Source organism: Sebastes fasciatus, chromosome 23 (genome assembly GCF_043250625.1).
Source record: "Sebastes fasciatus isolate fSebFas1 chromosome 23, fSebFas1.pri, whole genome shotgun sequence".
NCBI lineage: Eukaryota > Metazoa > Chordata > Actinopteri > Perciformes > Sebastidae > Sebastes > Sebastes fasciatus.
In genome coordinates this window covers 6,324,711-6,344,739 of record NC_133817.1, presented here as the reverse complement: position 1 = coordinate 6,344,739, position 20,029 = coordinate 6,324,711, and the positions used below count along the sequence as shown (strand labels likewise).

The window sequence follows — 20,029 nt, the reverse complement described above, 5'->3', positions numbered from 1 at the left end:
TTTAACAGATCTTTGAAGAAGCCACGGCTCCCCGCTAATTCCCCTTGATTGGGAAATGACCTTCATTGTTGGACGAGGCGAGATGACATCAGATTTTTCGACAGGGCGAAGAACTCCATCCCCCCCTGTCTCTCTCGCTCCCTCCCGTATTCTTGTTCTGTTTGTTTTGTTTTGCGCGACATCTTTCTCGAAAGAAAGAGTGCGGCTGTTTTAAGTAGGCGCTGGATTAGATAAATGGGATGTGACAGGTGTGACCGCTGCCTTCAAGATGCCTTCCCTTCCCCTCTCTCTCTCTCTTTCTGTCTCTCTCATTTCCTCTAATAACATCGCCTCTCTCTCCTTCTTTCTTTCTTTCTTTCTTTGACTTCTACCCACTTACACTCCTTCTCTCCCTCTGTCTCGTTGCATTTGCATGTCGTGCCGTTCGCTGACGCAACTCCTGATCACAAAACCGCTCATTTTTGAAGTGTGAATTTCCCTAATCTGAAGAGCAGGAGAGAAGAAGAAGAAGTGAAGCTAGGAAGGAAAGACGGGTCAGGTGGCGAGCGGAGAAGTCTTTCACGAGACACTTTTCAGCCCCTCAGCCGAGCCTTCGACGGCGACCGGCCTCGTCGCCGTATCGCATACGTACTGTTACAGCCGTATCATCGCCGTCACACTCCGTCCCCTCCGCTACAATGCATGTGCAAGCACGGCCGAGGAGAGAATTAGTGAATTATTGAGCGTGCTGACTTATTCAGAGTGTGGAAACACACGGCGCCAAAGAGAGAGAGAGAGAGAGAGAGTCAGTGAAGTGTAGAAAACGGCAAGTGATAATGGTCTGCTGTACCTCTCGTACAGTGTTTGGCCACTGACAATGAAAGCGTCGTCAATATTGAAAGCGTCCGCCTGGCTTTATTCTCTCAATAGAACGGCAGAAGAATGATTTCAAACTTTTGTCTTGAGGAGTTTTCTTCCTCTTCTGCTAAAAAGAAAGTGTTGAATCTGGGGTCATCTGGGGTCTAAATGACTTCATTGTGGACTGTGATCCCGGTATTAAGTTCCACTTCCACCAGCAGCCGGCGAGTTAATGATTAGAAGACTATCTCCGCCCTAGTACACCGTAATGACATTAATACAGCTGGAATGTGCCACTCTCTATCTGTGTGTGTCACCCACACACATGCACAGAGAAGTACTGTATATGTGCGTCCCAGGTGGCGTGCTCCATATTGTAGTGAGATTAGCCAAAGATTAACCTCGTGGACCATTGACCCTCCCGTCTACAAAGAGCTGAGCTGACAGGCTGACTCGCTTGTTTCTGTAATTAAAGAGCACGACACGCAAATCTCGACACGCCCGTATACAGTACCTACGCTCGTCATCCGTGTGTGTGTGTGTGTGTGTGAGACAAACAGGAAGGGTGTGTTCTCTTCCGAAGCTGACGCCATCCTCCTTCTCAGTGTCACTGTTAATTGGGCTTAGCCGGCATTAAGTCTATCAACCGGGCTATCTAAACAAACACAGGTTTTATTAGGTCAAAGATTAAGATGCTAGAAGTTACTCACCAGTCAGCTGCTGTTGTTAGCTTTCTTACTGTCATTCAGCTTTATCAAGCTTGTCATTTAAAATATAACAATAACTTAATGGGATAGTTTGGGTGTTTTGAAGTGGGGTTTTATGAGGTACTTATCCATAGTCAGTGTGTTACCTACAGTAGATGACTCAGTTCGGAGAAACAGACAGGAGTTTCCGCACGGAAGCAAAGCAATGTATCAGTTTAAGTGTACGCTATATTTAGAAGATTTTCACCGCTTTACCTGGCCGTGAGACAGCCCTTTCCGACGGAGAACTTAAGCCGTTTTATCCATGTATGCTCTCGCCAACGCTACCAGACTCCATTGAAAAAAACACTAATTTTACCTCACAGAAAACTGGTGTTGCTGGTCTACCGCTGCCTCGATCATTTAGTTTGTTTGTGCTACTGTGTGACTGTGGTGAATCCAAACTAAACAAAGTCACACAATAACACAAACAAACTAACCGATCGAGGCAGAGTAGAGCAGCAACTTCAGTGTTCTGCGAGATAAAAATTTGTGTTTTTGTCAATGGAGTCTGGTTGCTTTGGCAAGAGCAGAGAGAATAGCTTCAGTTCCCCGTCCGAAACACGGCAAGATATTCTAAATATAGTGAACACTTAAAGTGATATAGATTTTTTTTTAAGTGAGCCTTTCTTTTAGGTGACTAAAATACGTTTTGCTACCGGCCCCGTCCACAGCAGTACATTGCTTTGCTTCTGTGCGGTACCTCATACAATCCCACTTCAAAACACCCAAACTATCCTATTAAAGACCCCCTCCCTAAGTTTTAAGAGATTTTTTTTACACAAAAAAAGTTCAGTTACTTTGTTAGAAATGACATTGCAATACATACATCATTCATTTCAATACTAGATACAGGATGTCTCCTACTCTACTGAAAAAGTCCATTCTCAGTCTACTTGAGCTGGAGGTTTCAAGTGATGTCACCAAGCCACAATCACATGTACATGCCGTAACCTTACAGCACAGCACAGATAAACTCCCTTACAGCTTTCTAATGTCAAACATCATTCACATCATGGAGGGGGACTTAAATTAAAGAGTGTAGTTTTCTAAATTATGAATTTAGGAATCAATTGTGTGTTTATCTATATATTATGATTTCCAAAGGTCATTAAACTTAAAGACAGTGTAAACTTTAGACACAAGACAGTATGATAATTATTCATCACGACAGCTTGGCAAAAGGCACACAGCTTTACTGTGAGCTGTATATATTATATTTGGTATCTCTCATGCTGATCGTTGTTTTGTCAGTCCTTTCATGAATTTATGGAAATTATTTGACACCTCTCCAAAGCTTTGTTTTTTTTAGTTTTTTTGAAACAGGGATCTATTTCTTTTTTCTTGTTGATTTTCTTGTTTGATGGAGTTGCATCCTCAGCATTAATTGTCACGAAATCGTAGGACAAAAGTAGCGCCGGCGCTGAAACTTGGGCTCGGGATTTGGTACAGTAGCGTTGGACGGCCCTCAAAGCCGAGCCGTCGGAGGCTTTGTAATGAAGAGTTAGCGTGACTCTGAGAGTGTGCGGAGTCTTTTGCTCTTGTTTCATGTGCTCGTTCTGTCAAGTACCTCCAAGTCAGTCAAATGCAGATTCCCGAGGATGTGAGAGACGGAGAAGAAGAAGAAGAAGTGTGCCCTAACTTGAGATAACTGGCCGGGGATGACAGTTGGTTGCATTGAGCTGTGAAAAGGGGAGATGGAGAGAATAAAGGGAGCAAGAGAAGAAGAGGAGGATGGAGATAATGAAGGGCGTATGCCAGCTCCTCCTCCTCCTTCTTTTTTTCCTCCCTCACTTTGTTTATGTATGTCTTAAAGTTTATTTTTTAATCTAATAATGTATCTCCTTCTCTTTCCCTCCAGGAGCACGACGGCACTAAGGGGAGGTCTCTGAGTCCTTACCCCCAGCACAATGCTACCTCACCGGGCAAAGAGGATGGCGGAGGCGGAGGGCGGCCCTGCAGCGACGGGGGCTCGGCCGCGGGCACCCTGGGGACCCCCGAGAGACGCAAGGGCAGCCTGGCAGACGTGGTGGACACACTGAAACAGCGCAAGATGGAGGAGCTGATCAAGAACGAGCCAGAAGGTCAGTGATGAAAGGGGGACGCTGTCGCGGGCCAGATGTGTGATCTGGAACTCCCCGCCATCTCTCTGGCTCCGCCGCCGCTCTTTTATCACACTCTGATGTCCGTTTCTCTCTTCTTCTTTTTCTCTCTGTCTTGTTGTTTTCTCTCTATCACCCTCTCTGTTATGAACCCACACACATTCAGATGAGAGGCGAGCCTTTGTTTTTGCGGCACACAGACAGACAGCATCAGCTGTTTGGGCCTATTGTCCACCGTGCTTTGCATATCTATCACAACCTGACACATAAGATGGGTGTGCGTGCGCGTGTGTGTGTGTAGTGTATGCGGGAGTGTGTGAAAAGCCTTAACAAAACTCCTTAACCCTTAACTCTCCAAATGCTTCCCGGTTTTAATTTCAAAGGAAAGGCACTCACATTATCTTTCTCCTAAATGATCAGTGAGCTTTAAATGCATCTTATCACCTTTCCTACTCCCTTTGTAACCTTTGGGATAACTCGCTCACTCTCAGCCATCAGTTAAACATTTCACATACTGTTGAAAACCCTAAACCAGATTTTTTGCCCAGGGCTGCATAGCTTAGCTCGATTAGCCCCCGCATTTCATTCACAAATTTAGCCTCGGGCTAACAGTCGGAGTCAAGAGATAAAATTAGCCGGTGGCCAGCTCTAATTTCTCATTGGGCAGATAAATGGGGGCTTAAGTCACTATGAAAGTGATAATGTGATAGGAAGATTACCAACAGGTGTCCTTCTGATGGGATAATATAAATAACATTGCGCTTTATTGGAGGAGATGTCAGGGAGGTCAGTTTCAAAACAGGAACCGGAACCTGGTAGGGATTTACTGCCTTGCTCATGGGCACTTAAGCAAAGCAGATCAGAGGTCTTCGTGGGTCCAAAATGTCAGAAACAGATCCCCTACTTGAACCCAATGTGTACATAATCGCCGGGTTTCCACCAAGAAGCTCCTGGTCATTTCTGTCCCAGGAACTACTTTTCAATTAACTAAACGGTTCCCTCAGCCCATTGTTGTCTGCGTTTCCATAGCTGTCTAAAGACAAATTAGCAAATATGATGCAAATATTAGGCAAATTAGTTTGCTGACATATGAAAAAACAACAGGACAAGCTCTACCTGCTGCTGGTGGTCACAGCGGTAAACACAACCTGCAGCCTGCAGTTCAGTGTGTCCGCCTGTTTCAGCTAAAAAACGCGTATAAAATTCTGTTTGTTTTCTTTTTCCTCATTCATAGCACTGCCGTCTTTCAGAAAGTATTACCCCCTGATCAGGGCCTTTTTGGGGTTGAAAAGGCCACAGAACTAATTTAGACCGTGGGTCTAAATGCAAGGAGTTCCTCAAAAGGTTCCTTGTTCCGGGGGGAAAGTTCCTGTGGTTGGTTATATTTTTCTTTTTTAAAAAGACCCGATTTGAAGGGGACCTGAGCACCAACAGACCCGAGGATATTTGAACCCGATCCACAATGCAATCAAGACCCCTCCATGGCAGATGCATGCCATAACAACCACTAGATCTTCTTATACGCTTCCCCACACACTCTCCCTTTAGCTTCTAAATCCACCACAGCAGCGTGCTGAGATTTCTATTCAAACATCTCTGAACTGTATGCAGCCCGCACGACACCGTGCCCACGGAGGTGAAAGAACAGCGCAGCGGTACAGTGTGTATTTGTCTCTTAAGTGTAGGTGTTCATGTGTTGGTGTGTGTGTGTGAGTGTGTGTGTGTTCCGGCAGTACATCAACAGGCTTTCATTTCAAGCCGCGATGTGCTGCTAACCTTATTTTCCAGGTTTTTTTTCTGCGAGGTTTTTCAAAGCGGCCGAGGCTGCCGGTCAGCTCTCGCCGTCTGGTCGTCTTTTATTCCAGTCAATAGAAGAGGCCTGTTGTGGCACATTTTACAGAAAAAAAAAACTGGGCTGTTTGTCGAGCGGAGCTGTAATTGAGGTGTGTTTGGGGTTGTTCGCTGCTTCGCTGGACCTCGTGAACTGGCTGCACAGGGAGGGGGAAAAAACAACAACAATAATAGATCTTTATGAGTCAGCCAGCGCAGAAAGAGAGAGAGAGAGAGAGAGAGAGAGGAAGGAGTAAGAGAAGAGTGAAGGAGAGAGAGAGAGAGAGAGCAGCGTCTTCTTCACAGACCCCATTAGCGGAGTGCCACAGTGGTGCGGCTTCCAAACCAACCCGGAGCATTATCTGCCCTACGTTTAAATGAAACGCGCTAACAAAAGGCCCCAGCGCCTCCAGACCCAGCACACACACACACACACACACACACACACACACAAAAACTCAGGCCAAGCAAGAGAGAAAGGAGGAAAGAAAAGAGAGTAAAGGAAGAAAAGGGATGCTGAGAAAAGATGAAGAGAGGCAGAGGGAAATGGAGAGTAGGCGGGGGGGGTGAGAGAAACGACGAGGGGCGGTATTGAACGCGAGATAGAAATCCCTTTTCTGTGCCCGGCTAGCTATTGTTTGGCTGTGTGGCTCACAAAGGCCATTAGCAGCAAACAGCAGGTTGGGATGAAAATTTAATGAAGGCTTTAATCATTATGAAAGGCCGGGAATATTACTGCTCTCGCTCTCTCTCTCTTACACACACACACACACTGCTTCCAGCTGGATCAATGACACACACACACACACATTTGGAGTGTAGGAGCATTAACACTAGGAGGGATGTGAACAAGGGGCCAAAGACACAAAATGGGTCAGAAAACGATAAACATCTCGAAAAAGAATGAGAAGCCTGTCTTATCGGAGACAAGCCCTAAGCTACACACACACACACACACACACACACACACATGGACAGTCACACACACGCACACACACACACACACAAGTGTGGCTCAAGTTTGAGAGATATAGTTGTGTGGCTAGTGTTGCTCTACTTAGGCTAGATGAATGGAGAGCGGTAGATACTAGGTCAGTGTGTGTGTGCTGTTTAAGCCTCTGGGAGCATGTACACTTGTGTACGTGTATTTGCATATGTGACAATGCACGTGTGTGTGTGTGTGTGTGTGTGTGTGTGTGTGTGTGTGTTTTATGGGAGGGATTGGCTGCATGCATGCAAGGTGTGTGTGTGTGTGTGTGTGTGTGTTGTTGGCCTCTAATAAATGACTAGCCATGTTGTCCCCCATGGCCTGGCCCAACCATGCTCCACCGCTCCCCTGCTCTCTCCATTCATCTCCTGTCTTACTCCACCGGCCACCTGCTACCCTGGAGATACACACTCACACACACACTGGTAACATATACGTGCACACACACACACACACACACACTACTAGTCGCCGTCTTCAATAAATAAATTCTTCAGGAGCGACAGGGAGGAACAGCGCAGATAAGACATGCCATGACACCGCCTCGTGTGTGTGTGTGTGTGTTTGTCTGGACTCGAGGCCCGCTCGTGCTGGAGTGTGTGTTGCGTGCCATTACGCGGAATGATGAGAGCGGAGTGCGGAGCGTCGCGGGAGGCGCGGGGTCGAGAGGAGAGCCGGCGCTAAAGCCCCGAGAGAGATGGCCGCACGTACACACCTGTACAACTGAACACACACACACACACACGCACACACCTGGACAGTTCCCTTGGACTCGCCATTTAACCCCTAGTGACCCCCTGTACCACAGAGCAAGGCCTGGTGACAATCTATTAGCCCAGCAGTAGGATGATAGATAGATAGATAGATAGATAGATAGATAGATAGATAGATAGATAGATAGATAGATAGATAGATAGATAGATAGGATGTGATTAGAAACTGCAAAATGAAAGAGAATAAAAAACGAGGGGAATTAAAAGGAGGAGAAAAATCACTAAATGGGGCACAGATGTTCCTCTCGGCCCCTGGAGTGGTGCCTCCACTGCCCTGGACTTTCACCAGACACTCAGCCTCATTCCTCCTCTCTTCTCCTCTCCTTCCTCCTCTCCTCTCCTCTCCTCTCCTCTCCTCTCCTCTCCTCTCCTCTCCTCTCCTCTCCTCTCCTCTCCTCTCCTCTCCTCTCCTCTCCTCTCCTCTCCTCTCCTCTGACTGTAAGTGGCTCACAGTGAGTGCCAGCTGAGCTCCATCTCTGGACCCGTCTGTTGACCCTCTGCTACCCAGCTACAGCTACCCGTCACTTGGGCTCCGCGGCCTCCGGAACTTTCTTATGTTTACTCATTTTTCTAAGCGTAACCTCTGCTATGAACAGGAATAAACACGGGTCCTCAACTAGAATTGTCTTGTTAGCTGAATAAAACCTTTAAAACGTTGCATTTGGCCTTTTGCGTGCAGAGTTGCAATGGAATATGAGAATAAAAAGAAAACTAAATTACGATTTGCTTTTTATTAAAGCACCACAGCCAAATTCATCAAGTGTTCCTCACTGTTCTGTGTCAACACTTCCCTTCCTGTGAAAAAAAACCTGAGAGAAATTTCTATTGATTCAGCAGCAATTTAAAATGCATGAATGCCACCACAGTTTTATAAATTTATGAGATCAAAAGTCTGATTTTTAACCGTAAAAAAGAAACACTCTTAAATCGCCCACTATCTTGTAAACTGACACCCAGTTCGACAAAAAATTATTGTTATTCCTATGAAAGATAACGTAGCGCTACCCTGGCCTCTATACTGCACGGCCTTGACCTGAACACACGTGCTGGTGAAACACACTCATGCACACACGACCTCACACACACACTTGTGCAGGTTTTATAGCCGCGCCGTGCAACCTCGAGGTCAACCAGAATGGTGTTTTTATGGCTGAGCGTACTCGCTGCTCCAAGGCACTGGTTTCCATACTGAAAACGCCAACTCAATGACAGATGTCACACAACACACACATGCTCACACATGCACGCACAGCACTTCATCTATTTTCAAGGCGAGGGAGGGGAACCCAGGGCTTGCTTTTAGAGAGCACTGAGGCATTTTATAGGACAGCACTTAGGCGAGGCCATTGTGCCACACAAGCGCACAGTGGCCGGAGCTCCCTCACGCCTCCGTACACTCCAATGGGTGACAATGGGAAGGGCGGATACATTCTGCCAAGAAGAAGGAGAGAAGGGGGGGAAAAGGGAGCCGGAGAAGTGGAGGGATCGAGGCAGGCCATCAGTCCACCCCCCCTCCTCCTCCTCCTTCACTTTGCTTAATCCTTCCACTGCTCTGCTATCTGGGGGGTTACGTCAAACACTCGCACACACTCTATAAACATCAACAATGGCATATACAACCCAAATCATCACATGGAGCTGTGACTTTAAGGCACAGATCCCTAAGGGGGGAATTTTTTCGTGGACTACATACACATGCAGCAGCAGGTTGACAGCCCTAGCGTGGGAGCGTCTTTATGTGATTTCCACCCCTTTGTCGGTAATTAGTTAGTTGTATAAATTAACATGAAGTGCAGCAGGACTCTCACAGCCATTGTTTGTCGCGATCATTCTTCTCGCGCTGGGAAAAAAAGGAAGGCGAGTGAAACGAAACAGAGGGAGGTTAAAAGAGAGATTTTTTTTTTTTTTTTTTAATCCACGACAAGCTCAAAAAGAAAGTTCAGTCGAGCCAGAAAAAAGAGAGATTTTGTCATCCTGTTCGCCAGTTAAAGGGCTCTAAATACACAATCAGCATTCGCTAAAAAGATCACGGTTATGAGACTAACTCTGCTTCTTACGAAGGAGATTTGAACTCCGTGTCGTTGTTTTCTTTATGCAACACCTCCTTTCCTGTGACCCCGGCGGAGGAAAAGAAACATTGAAAAAGAAAAATGGCACCAATAAAAACTCACTTTGAGTTGCTTATCTAAGAAAACCAGTTTTTTATTTATCATTCTTTCCAGTTATCCGAGTGTCAGTTAACTTCGCTCTTGGCTCACAATTCAAATCGAGTCAATTCCTTTTTTTTTTTCCTTTTGTGGCATGAGAAACAGGCAACGTCATGGGGCGAACCTGAGGCCTATTGTGGGGCCGGCCATTGTTTGCCCGATGAAAGGCGCATTCAAGTCACTTTTTTCTTATTGAATTGTTTTGCGTCTTGCTTTTCAACGCAGCCATTCTCTCTCCGACTTTTGCTGCGAGACAATCAGTGGGGATGAAACTCCTTTTCTGCCATTCTTCCCAGTCCAGATGAGCGATATTAAGGAGATGAATAGTGTGCATGCGTGTGTGTGTCTATGTGTGTGTGTGCGTTTTTGGAGGGGAAAAGCAGTGCCCCAGCTTTTGTCCGATACATGAGCATAAAGGGGTTTTAGAGAGAGGAGAGAGGGTCCTGTGGTTTCCCTGATGGTGTGTGTGTGTTATTGGCCTCCCGGCGTGGCATTAAGTTAAGGACAAAGGCCTGAGGTTCATGAATCAGCCAGGGCTTCCATAGCTTAGCTATTGTGACCTACCCACAATGCCACTGTCCTACAGTACAGTGCGTGTACGTTGGTACCTGGTGATTTCTTTGCGTTGCAGAACATATTTTCCTGCGTGTCATACAATCATATGAATATGTGTGTGTGTGTGTGTCTCCACATAAAGGCCTCCTGTCACAGACTCCCAAATGTGAGACAGGCCCCAGTGTTTTGGCATCCACACCCATTCACTTCCATTCAGCGCCACGTCCCATGACCGAATCAGCGGAATCCATGATTTATCTATTCAGCTTTCTCATAAACTCTCTTCATTTTGCACGCCCTGCCCTGTTGTTGTTGTTTTTCTTCTATTTCTGCGATTTTCCCTTTCTTGGTCTTTTCTCCCATTCCCATGGAGAGACAGAGGAATGTTTTTATGCTGCAAAAAAAATGGCTTGTAAAGATGAATGAGTTTTGTGCGCGGACTATTTGTCCGTCGATCGCTTTATCAAAAGGATATGAGACGCAGCTGAAAAATCGTAAAACTTCTCATCGAGGCACTTAAGCAACAAAAACAGTCATTGTGTGGAAGGAATGGCTTCCTGGAGTTCCACCAGTTTTCAGAAAGCCGGACGACTGCACCCTCAAACATTTTTACTTAAGAAGAAGAAGAAGCGTCAAGTTAGCAGATAACTTCGACACCCTTCCATTAAGGACTTTACTGACATACCAGCAGTCGCTTTGTGAGTAGGTGGATGTCGCATTTTTGGAATGAAACGCTTGATTTTTCATCTTGACGTCGTGCCACGGCAAAGTATAAAAAGCTATCACTTTGCTGCGAGCTTTCCAGACATTTCTGTTGACATGCAAATGTTGTAGTGTGAGTGCACGGAGGCATTTCTAAGTTTACTTTCAAATAAAAGGGCAAAAAAAGGTGACTTTTAATAACATTTATGTCTTTTTATAGAGTTTTTTCTTCATAGTTTTGTATTGCAGGCTCAATTACAACAATTGGTAACGCTTTATTTTACGGGTCCGTAATTTCCCAGACAGTTTCCTGGAAAGGAGTTTTGTAATGTGGTCGTAATCGTGGGGAGAATAGAGACAAAGTTCTGAGACAGTAATTTTTAGTTTACTGTGTTGAGTTATGAAGCAGTTTGGTAATTTCCAGCGGGAAAAAAACCCATCTAAACTTAATCTTCATTCATTATTCGTGGATTATTTGAAACCTTTTTTCCTTATATATGTTGAATTGTATGCCTGCCTGTAGATACATTTCACATTTTTGCATGTTCAGCTGACTTTCTCTACGTCTACTTTAAAGACTCACAAATGTTTTCTAAATGAAATATATTATTTACACTGAATATGAGTGCATATATTTGATATTCAACTTGTTATGAGTTCATAGATACCAAATACTTGACTGTGCTCCTTGTAGTTTGACATGGGACTAAAATATAATGGAGTCTATTATAAAAAACAGTAGTCCCATGTTGCCAAATACAAGATATGATATGATAAGAAAAACTTAGTTTTCAGCCAAACGGTTTGACCGATTTTGAAAATTTCTTCACATTTGATCTTGCAGGCCCAGAGAATTTGCTATTTTACCAACGGTATAAACAAATGAGTCTTTAAATATTAGGAAATTATGGACCAGTAAAACCACAGAGTTACTGAGAAGTTGCTCATACGTTATTGTTATCTCCATGAATCAGTAAACACTGAGGACACCAGACACCAAGGAAGTAGAGCTCAGCAAAACATAAGCAAATGAACCAGGCTAATCAGATAGATGTGATACCAGACAGGGCAACATGATCCTATTCAAGCAAATTTCTTGTCACCTCCGGACAAAAAGGGACTCTACCTATTGTGATGCATATGTGCATCCACAACATATATTTGCTTATGTGTTTATGTGACCTAAATAACAGCTCCTATACTGTAGGTGTACAATGTTATGGCACCTTCATGTAAGCTTACTGTAGGCTATAATGTGCTTTAAATAAGTAAGTAAGCTCTGTGTTAGAGCTTATTAGCTGTGGCTGTTTTTGCAAGTCTGTATGTGTGCCCTAACTGCCACATACTGCAGGTTAAAGCTGCAGTAGGCAAGTTGGAGCAAATATGATTATGGTCACTATATGCTGACAGTAGTGCATGAGACAGGTAATCTGAAAAAAGTCATGTCCGGTGCTCCTGATGGCATCTGTAAGATTTCACAGAACGAGGAAGACAACCAATCAGAGCTGAGCTGGAGCCTTGCCGTCTTCAAGCAGCTGTCAATCACTCGCAAACTCCGATCAAACGGTCAAACTAGGCAGCGCTGATGAAATATGAATTGTTGAATTGAATTGTCTGTTTGATTGACAGCTGCCTCTGTTGAATGAACAGCCAATAGGAACGCTCTCTCTCTCTGAAAGGACCTGTGATTGGTCAAAGTCTCCCGTCACGGGCTAGATTTTTTAAAGCCCGAAAACAGAGCCATGAGGAGGTGCAGAAGTGTAGTTTTACAATATGCTGAAAGGTTATTATGGAATTGTTACCTACCATCACTTTAATATATATATATGTGTGTGTGACAGAGACTACACCCCGGTTTCCCCTGTATAATCCATGTCGGCTTGTGTGCAAAGTAGCACAATCTGCTTAACCCAACAGCTCCGACATACATGTGAGCCCCCTGTCACCCATGTCAGCAGTGTCCAGCGCAGGATTTAAGGATGTAAAAGGGGCTTTAACAGCCTTGAGGAGTGTGTGTGTGTGTATCACCGCATAGCTCTTGTTAGATGTTTAGAAAAACATGTGCAGTATGTCGCCCGGCTCGCGATGACGAACGCGACCCGACCGAGGAGCTTCCCGTGATGCATCAGGGGGGATAGCGAATGGACGCGTTCCAGCGATCCACGTAATCGCCCACCCACGGGCCACCTTCTACCGCTTCTGCTCGCTCTCATGTGACAGATATCAAGGTGGCGTACGTACTGTTGCGCTTTAACACTTAGAGAGCGAGTTACTCAGTCTTTCAATATGTCAGCCAGCGGAGGAAGCCACTCCCCCTCTCAATGCATCGGCTCCTCCGTCATGTCGCTGCTCAGACATCCATTCACTGTGTCACTCTTTGAAGCCACAGGGTCTCTATTAATTAACCCCTGTGCTTGCCGGTTCAGAGGGCGGCTCCCGCAGATGAAGTGGTGGCGTCTGTGTTGTCAGGCCCGCGGGGTCGCGACCCCCAAGCCCACAGCGCAACCCCGGCCTTATTTGAGCCAGATGTTTGAAGACAAGCATCCCCCACCGCCACCACCCTTCACTCCTGCTGCATTCTTCTCGGTATCGCTGCTGCTTGGCCGGCGGAGCGTCCATCGCCAGCCACTCATGTCGGAGCTCTGATGCTCCTCTGGATGCTGTACTTCTCTGTCTGCTCCCCCACTCATCCCTCCTCTCTCCAGCCCTCCTCTCTCTCTCCTTCTCTCTCTCTCTCTCCCTCCCTGTGGGATCCCTCTATCCATCCATTCACCTCCCTTCCCTCTATTTTCACCCCTCCCTCCTCGTTTGGCCCACTGCCCCTTTCCGCCTCGCTCAGGGGAAAGAGTGCTGTGTATGTGTGTGTGTGTGTGTGTGTGTTGCCTGGCAGCGTGCCCGCTCTCGTCGCATCCCCTCCTTTTTCTCCTACCTCATCCTTCTCTCTTTTCCCCCCCTCTCATCCCTCGCTTTCCATCCTCACTTTCTCTTCTCTGCCTCCATCCTCCTCCTACCACCTTTTGTCCCCGTCACTCTCTCCACCTGCTTCTAATCACTCCCCGTCCATCTCTTTCACTCCCAGCCTCCATTCATACTTCGCTCTCCGTCTCCCCTCCTCCTCCTCCCTCCCTCCATCCCTCCCTCCCCCCCTCCGTCGTCTCTTCCTCGGCTGGGCTCAGGAGCAGTGAACAGGTGTTGTCTCCTTTTGATTTGGGTGCGTTCGGATTAATGCTGTCAGCTCAGCTGTTAAAACAACTGCCACCGCCAGATGCCAGTCAGTTTGGGGCTGGAGCTGTCACCTACACACACACACACACACAAACATACGCACACTCGGATGCGAGCGTGCACACACACAGGGTGATGTGCGCATGTACACACACACAAACACGGGGCCCTCTTGGCTCATTGTAATACCGACAAAGCAAATCAGCTGCTGTGCGCCAGTCTAGTCTGTAACCCAGGTGTGTGTTTCTGTAGCCTCTCCAAAACATCACAGTCAGTGGGTTTAAAAGGGACATGATACTACAGTGATCATTAATACATTCGTCAGAGATGTTATAGACTCACCGAGACAATCAGAGTCCGTCCTTTAAAGGGTCCTTATTGTAGGAATTAAAGGGGAACTAAGCATACTTATTCATATGGTCTAAAACAGATTTGTGATGTCATTGGGTATAATGTGTGGAACTGCTCCTTAGACAATGAATGGAAGAGATGTTCTAGATCAGGAGTTCTAGGGACCCCTTAAAGGGGAATACATATTCCAAGGACGTCCTCATAATCGTAACACCGATTAAGAATAATGCTTACTACCATTTTTACTCTTAGATGCCATCGTAACTATAGCTGGCTCGCTAATAAGCTAAGCAGCAACAGGAACCGGTTTGTTGCGCCCCGAGTGAAGTGACAGATTCTTGACAGATTGACGTGATGTGTCACGATCATATCAGAGTTTTGATTGGCCCAAAGCTAACGTGGGCTAACGCTTGTTTTATTGGCGCATATGATCCCCATCTGTAGATATATACTTTTTAATGATACAACACACATTTTATAATTTATAGCAAAATAAATGGGTACATTTTCTGTTTAACAACTGAGAACACTACAGTAGAATAAAGCTCATTTGGGTCCACAAAATCAGCCTCCCATTCATTGTCTATGGGACAGCTCCAGACTTTATACCCGATGACATCACAAGTTTGAAACTTACTTTTCTGGCTTCTGGCTTTGAGAGAGAGAGTCGCTCTGTTCACAAGTATTGATTGAACTTTACGAGGCCATGGAAAAAATGGAATTCTTAATTTATGTGGTGTTCCCCTTTAAGTGGATTTGCTTCTGTATTCACCCTCAATAAGGCTTGTTTGTATTAGCTTGGCCTTCCAACAGTGTTTACTGTTGGAGAAACTCTCCATTCCTAAGGCAACACATGATTTCTACCTCTCCGCTGTCACCCTCCCTCCCTGACTCCCTCCCTCCTTACCCTCCTTACCCTGCTCACACTCACTTCTTACATCCCTCTTTGCTTCATTTTAGTGTGTGTTACGAGAAAACTTTCACCTTACACATCTATGATCTGCATGCGTCACCATTCTTTTTATTTTTTTGGGCACAGACTCCCTTCCTACGCTCACAGCCCTTTTTTCCGGTGGCGTAAATTTAGAATCCTTGATGAAATTTGTGAGTAAAGCGATGATTAACTATGAATATCGATGATCAGCGGTGTGTAACAGCGCTATTTAAGGCTCCTTTAGATGTGGGTGGAGTTTGCAAGGTTTCCTGTCTGTGTGTGTCAGATGGTAGTGGGCTATTGAAAGCGGTGATGCTGCTATCTGGGTCCATTTCATACGTATTGAGGGGAAGCATTCCGCGATCCATCATTTCCTTCTGGCAGATCTATCTTTATATCTCTCTCTCCGTCTTGGTGTCTGTCTTCCTCTCTTTCTTTCTCTCTCTCTCTCTCTCAATAACACACTTTCCCTCTCTCTCTCCCTCTCACAAATTGAACTCATGTTTGTTTGCGAGCTTCACACTAGACAGTCTTGTGATGCCCGTTCAAGGAGCCGTCCGCACGGAGACACTGGACACTTGTTTGTTAGGTCATGTCGGTTTGTCTGACACACTCTTACACCCAAAAGCACACACACCCAACATACTCTCTAACATTGAGCCCTCTGTTTAGCTCTCCCTCCCTGCCTCCCCCCCCTTCCCGGTATCAGCTTACTATGTGAAAACACAGGCGAACGCAGCCCTCTCTAACCCAACTGGATAGCGCCCCAGTCTAGATCACGCCCCCCTCGTCCGTTTTGTTGGTTCGTTTAATTACGCTAACGAGGTTACGGGCCAAGGTTATCATACCCGACTCTAGTCTCCGGTCTCTTTCTGAGCCAAACGTTGTTAAGACAATTAGCCCACTCACAGAGTCATGGGTGTCTCGTCGGAGGAGCGGTGGTGGTGGTGGGGGGGTCAAAGGCACAGGAATGTCCAGGATGAAAAGAATGCAAGAAACTGAGTTGAAGACATTTATCAATCAAGTCAATTGAAGTGTAATCGAGTCGGCACAGTTCTGATAAAGATAGGAATGATCAGATGAACACAGTGGTTGATTTAATAAACATCCTAATCGTTCTTTACTTACACTTATGTTTCAATCAGTGTTTTTGGTAGATAGGCCAATCAAATTTAGACTTAAATTTAGACTTAAATTGACTTATCTATTCTAAATTTTGGTGTGGAAAAGCTGTCATGGCCATTTTCAAAGGGGTCCCTTGACCTCTGACCTCAAGATATGTGAATGTAAATGGGTTCTATGGGTACCCACGAGTCTCCCCTTTACAGACATGCCCACTTTATGATAACCACATGCAGTTTGGAGCAAGTCATAGTCGAGTCAGCACACTGACACACTGACAGCTGTTGGGCTGCAGTTTGCCATGTTACAATTTGAGCATATTTCTATGCTAAATGCAGTACCTGTGAGGGTTTCTGGACAATATGTGTCATTGTTTTGTGTTGTTAATTGATTTCCAATAATAAATATATACATACATTTGCATAAAGCAGCATATTTCCCCACTCCCATGTTGATAAGAGTATTAAATACTTGACAAATCTCCCTTTAAGGTACATTTTGAACATAAAGAATGTGCGATTATATCGTGAATAACTATGGCCTATAACTATGGGGATCTCACGAGAGACAGATTTGTAAAAGATTCACCGTCCTATTTGTTGGTCACAGATGGCTAAGTGATCTAAATGTGACCTAACCGGCAGCATCAGCCGTTATCGACGAAGCACATCTCATCAACCAATAAAAAGAAATTTCTTCGCCTAAAAAGCGATATGATCTTGCCAGGAAAACTGGGGAGTAGGAAAACATTTACAGGGGGGGGATAATTGGAGCACAGTGACTCGTAAGGCTCCAACAGGTCAGGCACACAAACACTCGCAGACACACACATGCTAGTCAGCAGAGCATTCCAGTGCTGTTTGGACTGTTGTTGCCATTGGTCTAATGGTTCTCACATGTCTGTCGCCCCTATCTTTGAGCAGCACGCGGGACAATGCGGGCTATTCTTAAAAGCTTTCACAACGCGCTCCGTCTCTGGGCCGACCGACGCGCAGATGGAACAAACGTTCACACATCGAGAGAAGAAGAAAGACAGAAAGAGACGGAGACGGATATCGAGACTCAACACAGACACATAAACAGAGGGAGAAGTGTGTTTGTGCTCGTCAGCGGCGTTCGCGTTAACTGGAATAGACGGGTCCCGCCTCCGCCGTCCGGCAACGCGAAGCCACTCTAAAGCCAAGCCAACTGTCAATCAAGCAGCCAACACGGGGCCAAAAAGTATGATAGCATCAGAAATAACAGTCTTTACCCATCAGTCTCACAAGCGCAGGGGAGGTTAAAGTCACAGCTCAGCCGCTGTTTGAATAGGCTCCCAACATGCGGAGCAACATTAGCGTGTCAAGACTGTCTTGCTGTTCTGTCTGTCTCTCTGTCATCGCTTTGACAGGCAGACGAAAAATGTCACGACTCACAAGAGAAAACGCCGCACTCTCTCTCTCTGTGTGTGTGTGTGTGTGTGCGTGCTCTCCGTCTGTCTCTCGCGGAGTTAATGCGTGGGTCCGTTCCCCTCCTATACACGGCAGGGCCCGACACACAATGTCTTCTTTTGTTGTCACGTTAAAGTGATGCAATAAAGCTGTGCAGTGACAAGGACGGGCCCGGGGGCTGCCGCGGTGACAGAGACATTGAGTGTGTGTGTGTGTGTGTGTGTGTGTGTGTGTGTGTGTGTGTGTGTGTGTGTGTGTGTGTGTGTGTGTGTGTGTGTGTGTGTGTGTGTGTGTGTGTGGAGTGGAGACAAGAGCACTGAAGAGGGGTTATTGCCACGAGACAGATTGCAAGTGTCATTTTCCATTACAGCGGCCCGAGCCACTGTGTACGACACACTTACACACACACACACACACACACACACACACACACAGATACACACCGACACACACGCCTTGGCCTACTTCAACAGGATGCTTTTGACAGGGAGAGATGTGCGTGCGTTAAAAGAGTGCCGGCCCTGAGTATTTAACCCTCTCCTCGCTCTGACATCAGGTCGAGGAAGCAGAATTTGCAGTTTAAAACAAGAAGACAATTGGCTTGTCTTATTGGTTGATCCACAGGTCACTGATATGAATCAGAGTTTTCCATGAAGCTACAGATTTCGTGGATCGGCGAGTTGCATAGAAATTGTTGCTGAAAACCTAATTTAAGTGATTTTCATGCTTTAGTTGATAGATTACCTCATGCATCTCTAACTCTTGGGCTTGTGAAACAGTCTCAAAACAAATCAGATTATGTAAAAAAAAGCCTAAAAACTAGGGCTGTCAAAATCGTATTCGATCTTTCGGAGGTTGTTGTGAAAGAGGCTAAATAACGCTCCAAACTTACGCTAAATTTTGGCGGAGAAAAACTGGCATGGCCATTTTCAAAGGGGTCCCTTGACCTCTGACCTCAAGATATGTGAATGAAAATGGGTTCTATGGGTACCCACGAGTCTCCCCTTTACAGACATGCCCACTTTATGATAATCACATGCAGTTTTGGGCAAGTCATAGTCAAGTCAGCACACTGACACACTGACAGCTGTTGTTGCCTGTAGGGCTGCAGTTTGCCATGTTATGATTTGAGCATATTGTTTTATGCTAAATGCAGTACCTGTGAGGGTTTCTGGACAATATCTGTCATTGTTTTGTGTTGTTAATTGATTTCCAGTAATAAATATATACATACATTTGCATAAAGCAGCATATTTGCCCACTCCCATGTTGATAAGAGTATTAAATACTTGACAAATCTCCCTTTAAGCTAAATAAAAAATGTGTGATTAATTTGCGATTAATTGCGATTATTAATGGACAATCAGGCGCTTAATTGCGATTAAATATTTTAATTGATTGACAGCCCTACTAAAAACATAAAAGTAAAAAGGTGCGGGACATTGTATCTCCTGAATGTAAACTAAGAAAAGCTTCTTTGCTTTTCTTAGTTTACATATTATATCTTATTAGCTTACATTGTATGTGCATATAAGGAGATACAACGTTTTCACCTGGCAGCAGCACCTGGATACAATGCTCCTGTCAGAGTAGCTTTTCAAAGGATCCTCAGTGAGTTTTGAATGCATCATGACCCATTGTTGCGTGTGAACCTCTATTATCTATTCAAAAGTCTCTCATGAGGCCGTGTTTGTTAACCAGGCAATTAGCGGGCAGTATGTGGCGGTTATCAGTACCACAGTTGACACTTGGTCTCTTCAGCTTGTAAAGTATGAGGCAGTAAAATGAAAATGGGATCTGTGTTCGGCCCCATAGCTTGTCCCTAATAAGGTGCGGTGGCAGTGGCTATCAGGGGGCCGAGCTGAATTAGTCCGCAGCCGATTCAAATGTCTAGATGCTATCAAACACCATTTAATGATAATGGAGGTCACAAAGGCAATTGGGAAAATGGTATGTGTGTATGTGTCCGTGTGTGTGTGTGTGTGTGTGTGTGAAAGGAACATTGCATTAAGATAGCATCGCTAATTTCTCCAGCTCGGCACAAAAACAACACGCAGAGGAGGAGGAGGAGAGAGAGAGAGAGTTAGAGGGAATAAAAACAGCACACAAGCGAAAACGAAACAACAAGGAAAAGTTTCTCTGCGACTTTCTCGAATGTCGCTCCAGATTTTGCCCTTCATCGTTCTTTCACAATGTCGCGCCCTCTCCGCTGCTATTTCTGACTGCC

The 20,029-nt window shown here is 45.5% G+C and overlaps 2 protein-coding genes across 24 annotated transcripts in view; one reads left to right on the top strand and one right to left on the bottom strand.

Annotated features, from left to right (window-relative positions):
- LOC141762077 (uncharacterized) overlaps positions 1–20,029 on the bottom strand; it is a 296,685-nt gene that overhangs the window by 132,796 nt on the left and 143,860 nt on the right. The window lies entirely within an intron of this gene.
- sox5 (SRY-box transcription factor 5) overlaps positions 1–20,029 on the top strand; it is a 244,146-nt gene that overhangs the window by 162,396 nt on the left and 61,721 nt on the right. For all 22 annotated transcript variants that reach the window (XM_074625940.1, XM_074625939.1, XM_074625941.1 and 19 more), the window contains one exon: positions 3,445–3,667. In XM_074625940.1, the coding sequence (XP_074482041.1) occupies positions 3,445–3,667 (223 nt within the window). The remainder of the gene's footprint in view (positions 1–3,444; positions 3,668–20,029) is intronic.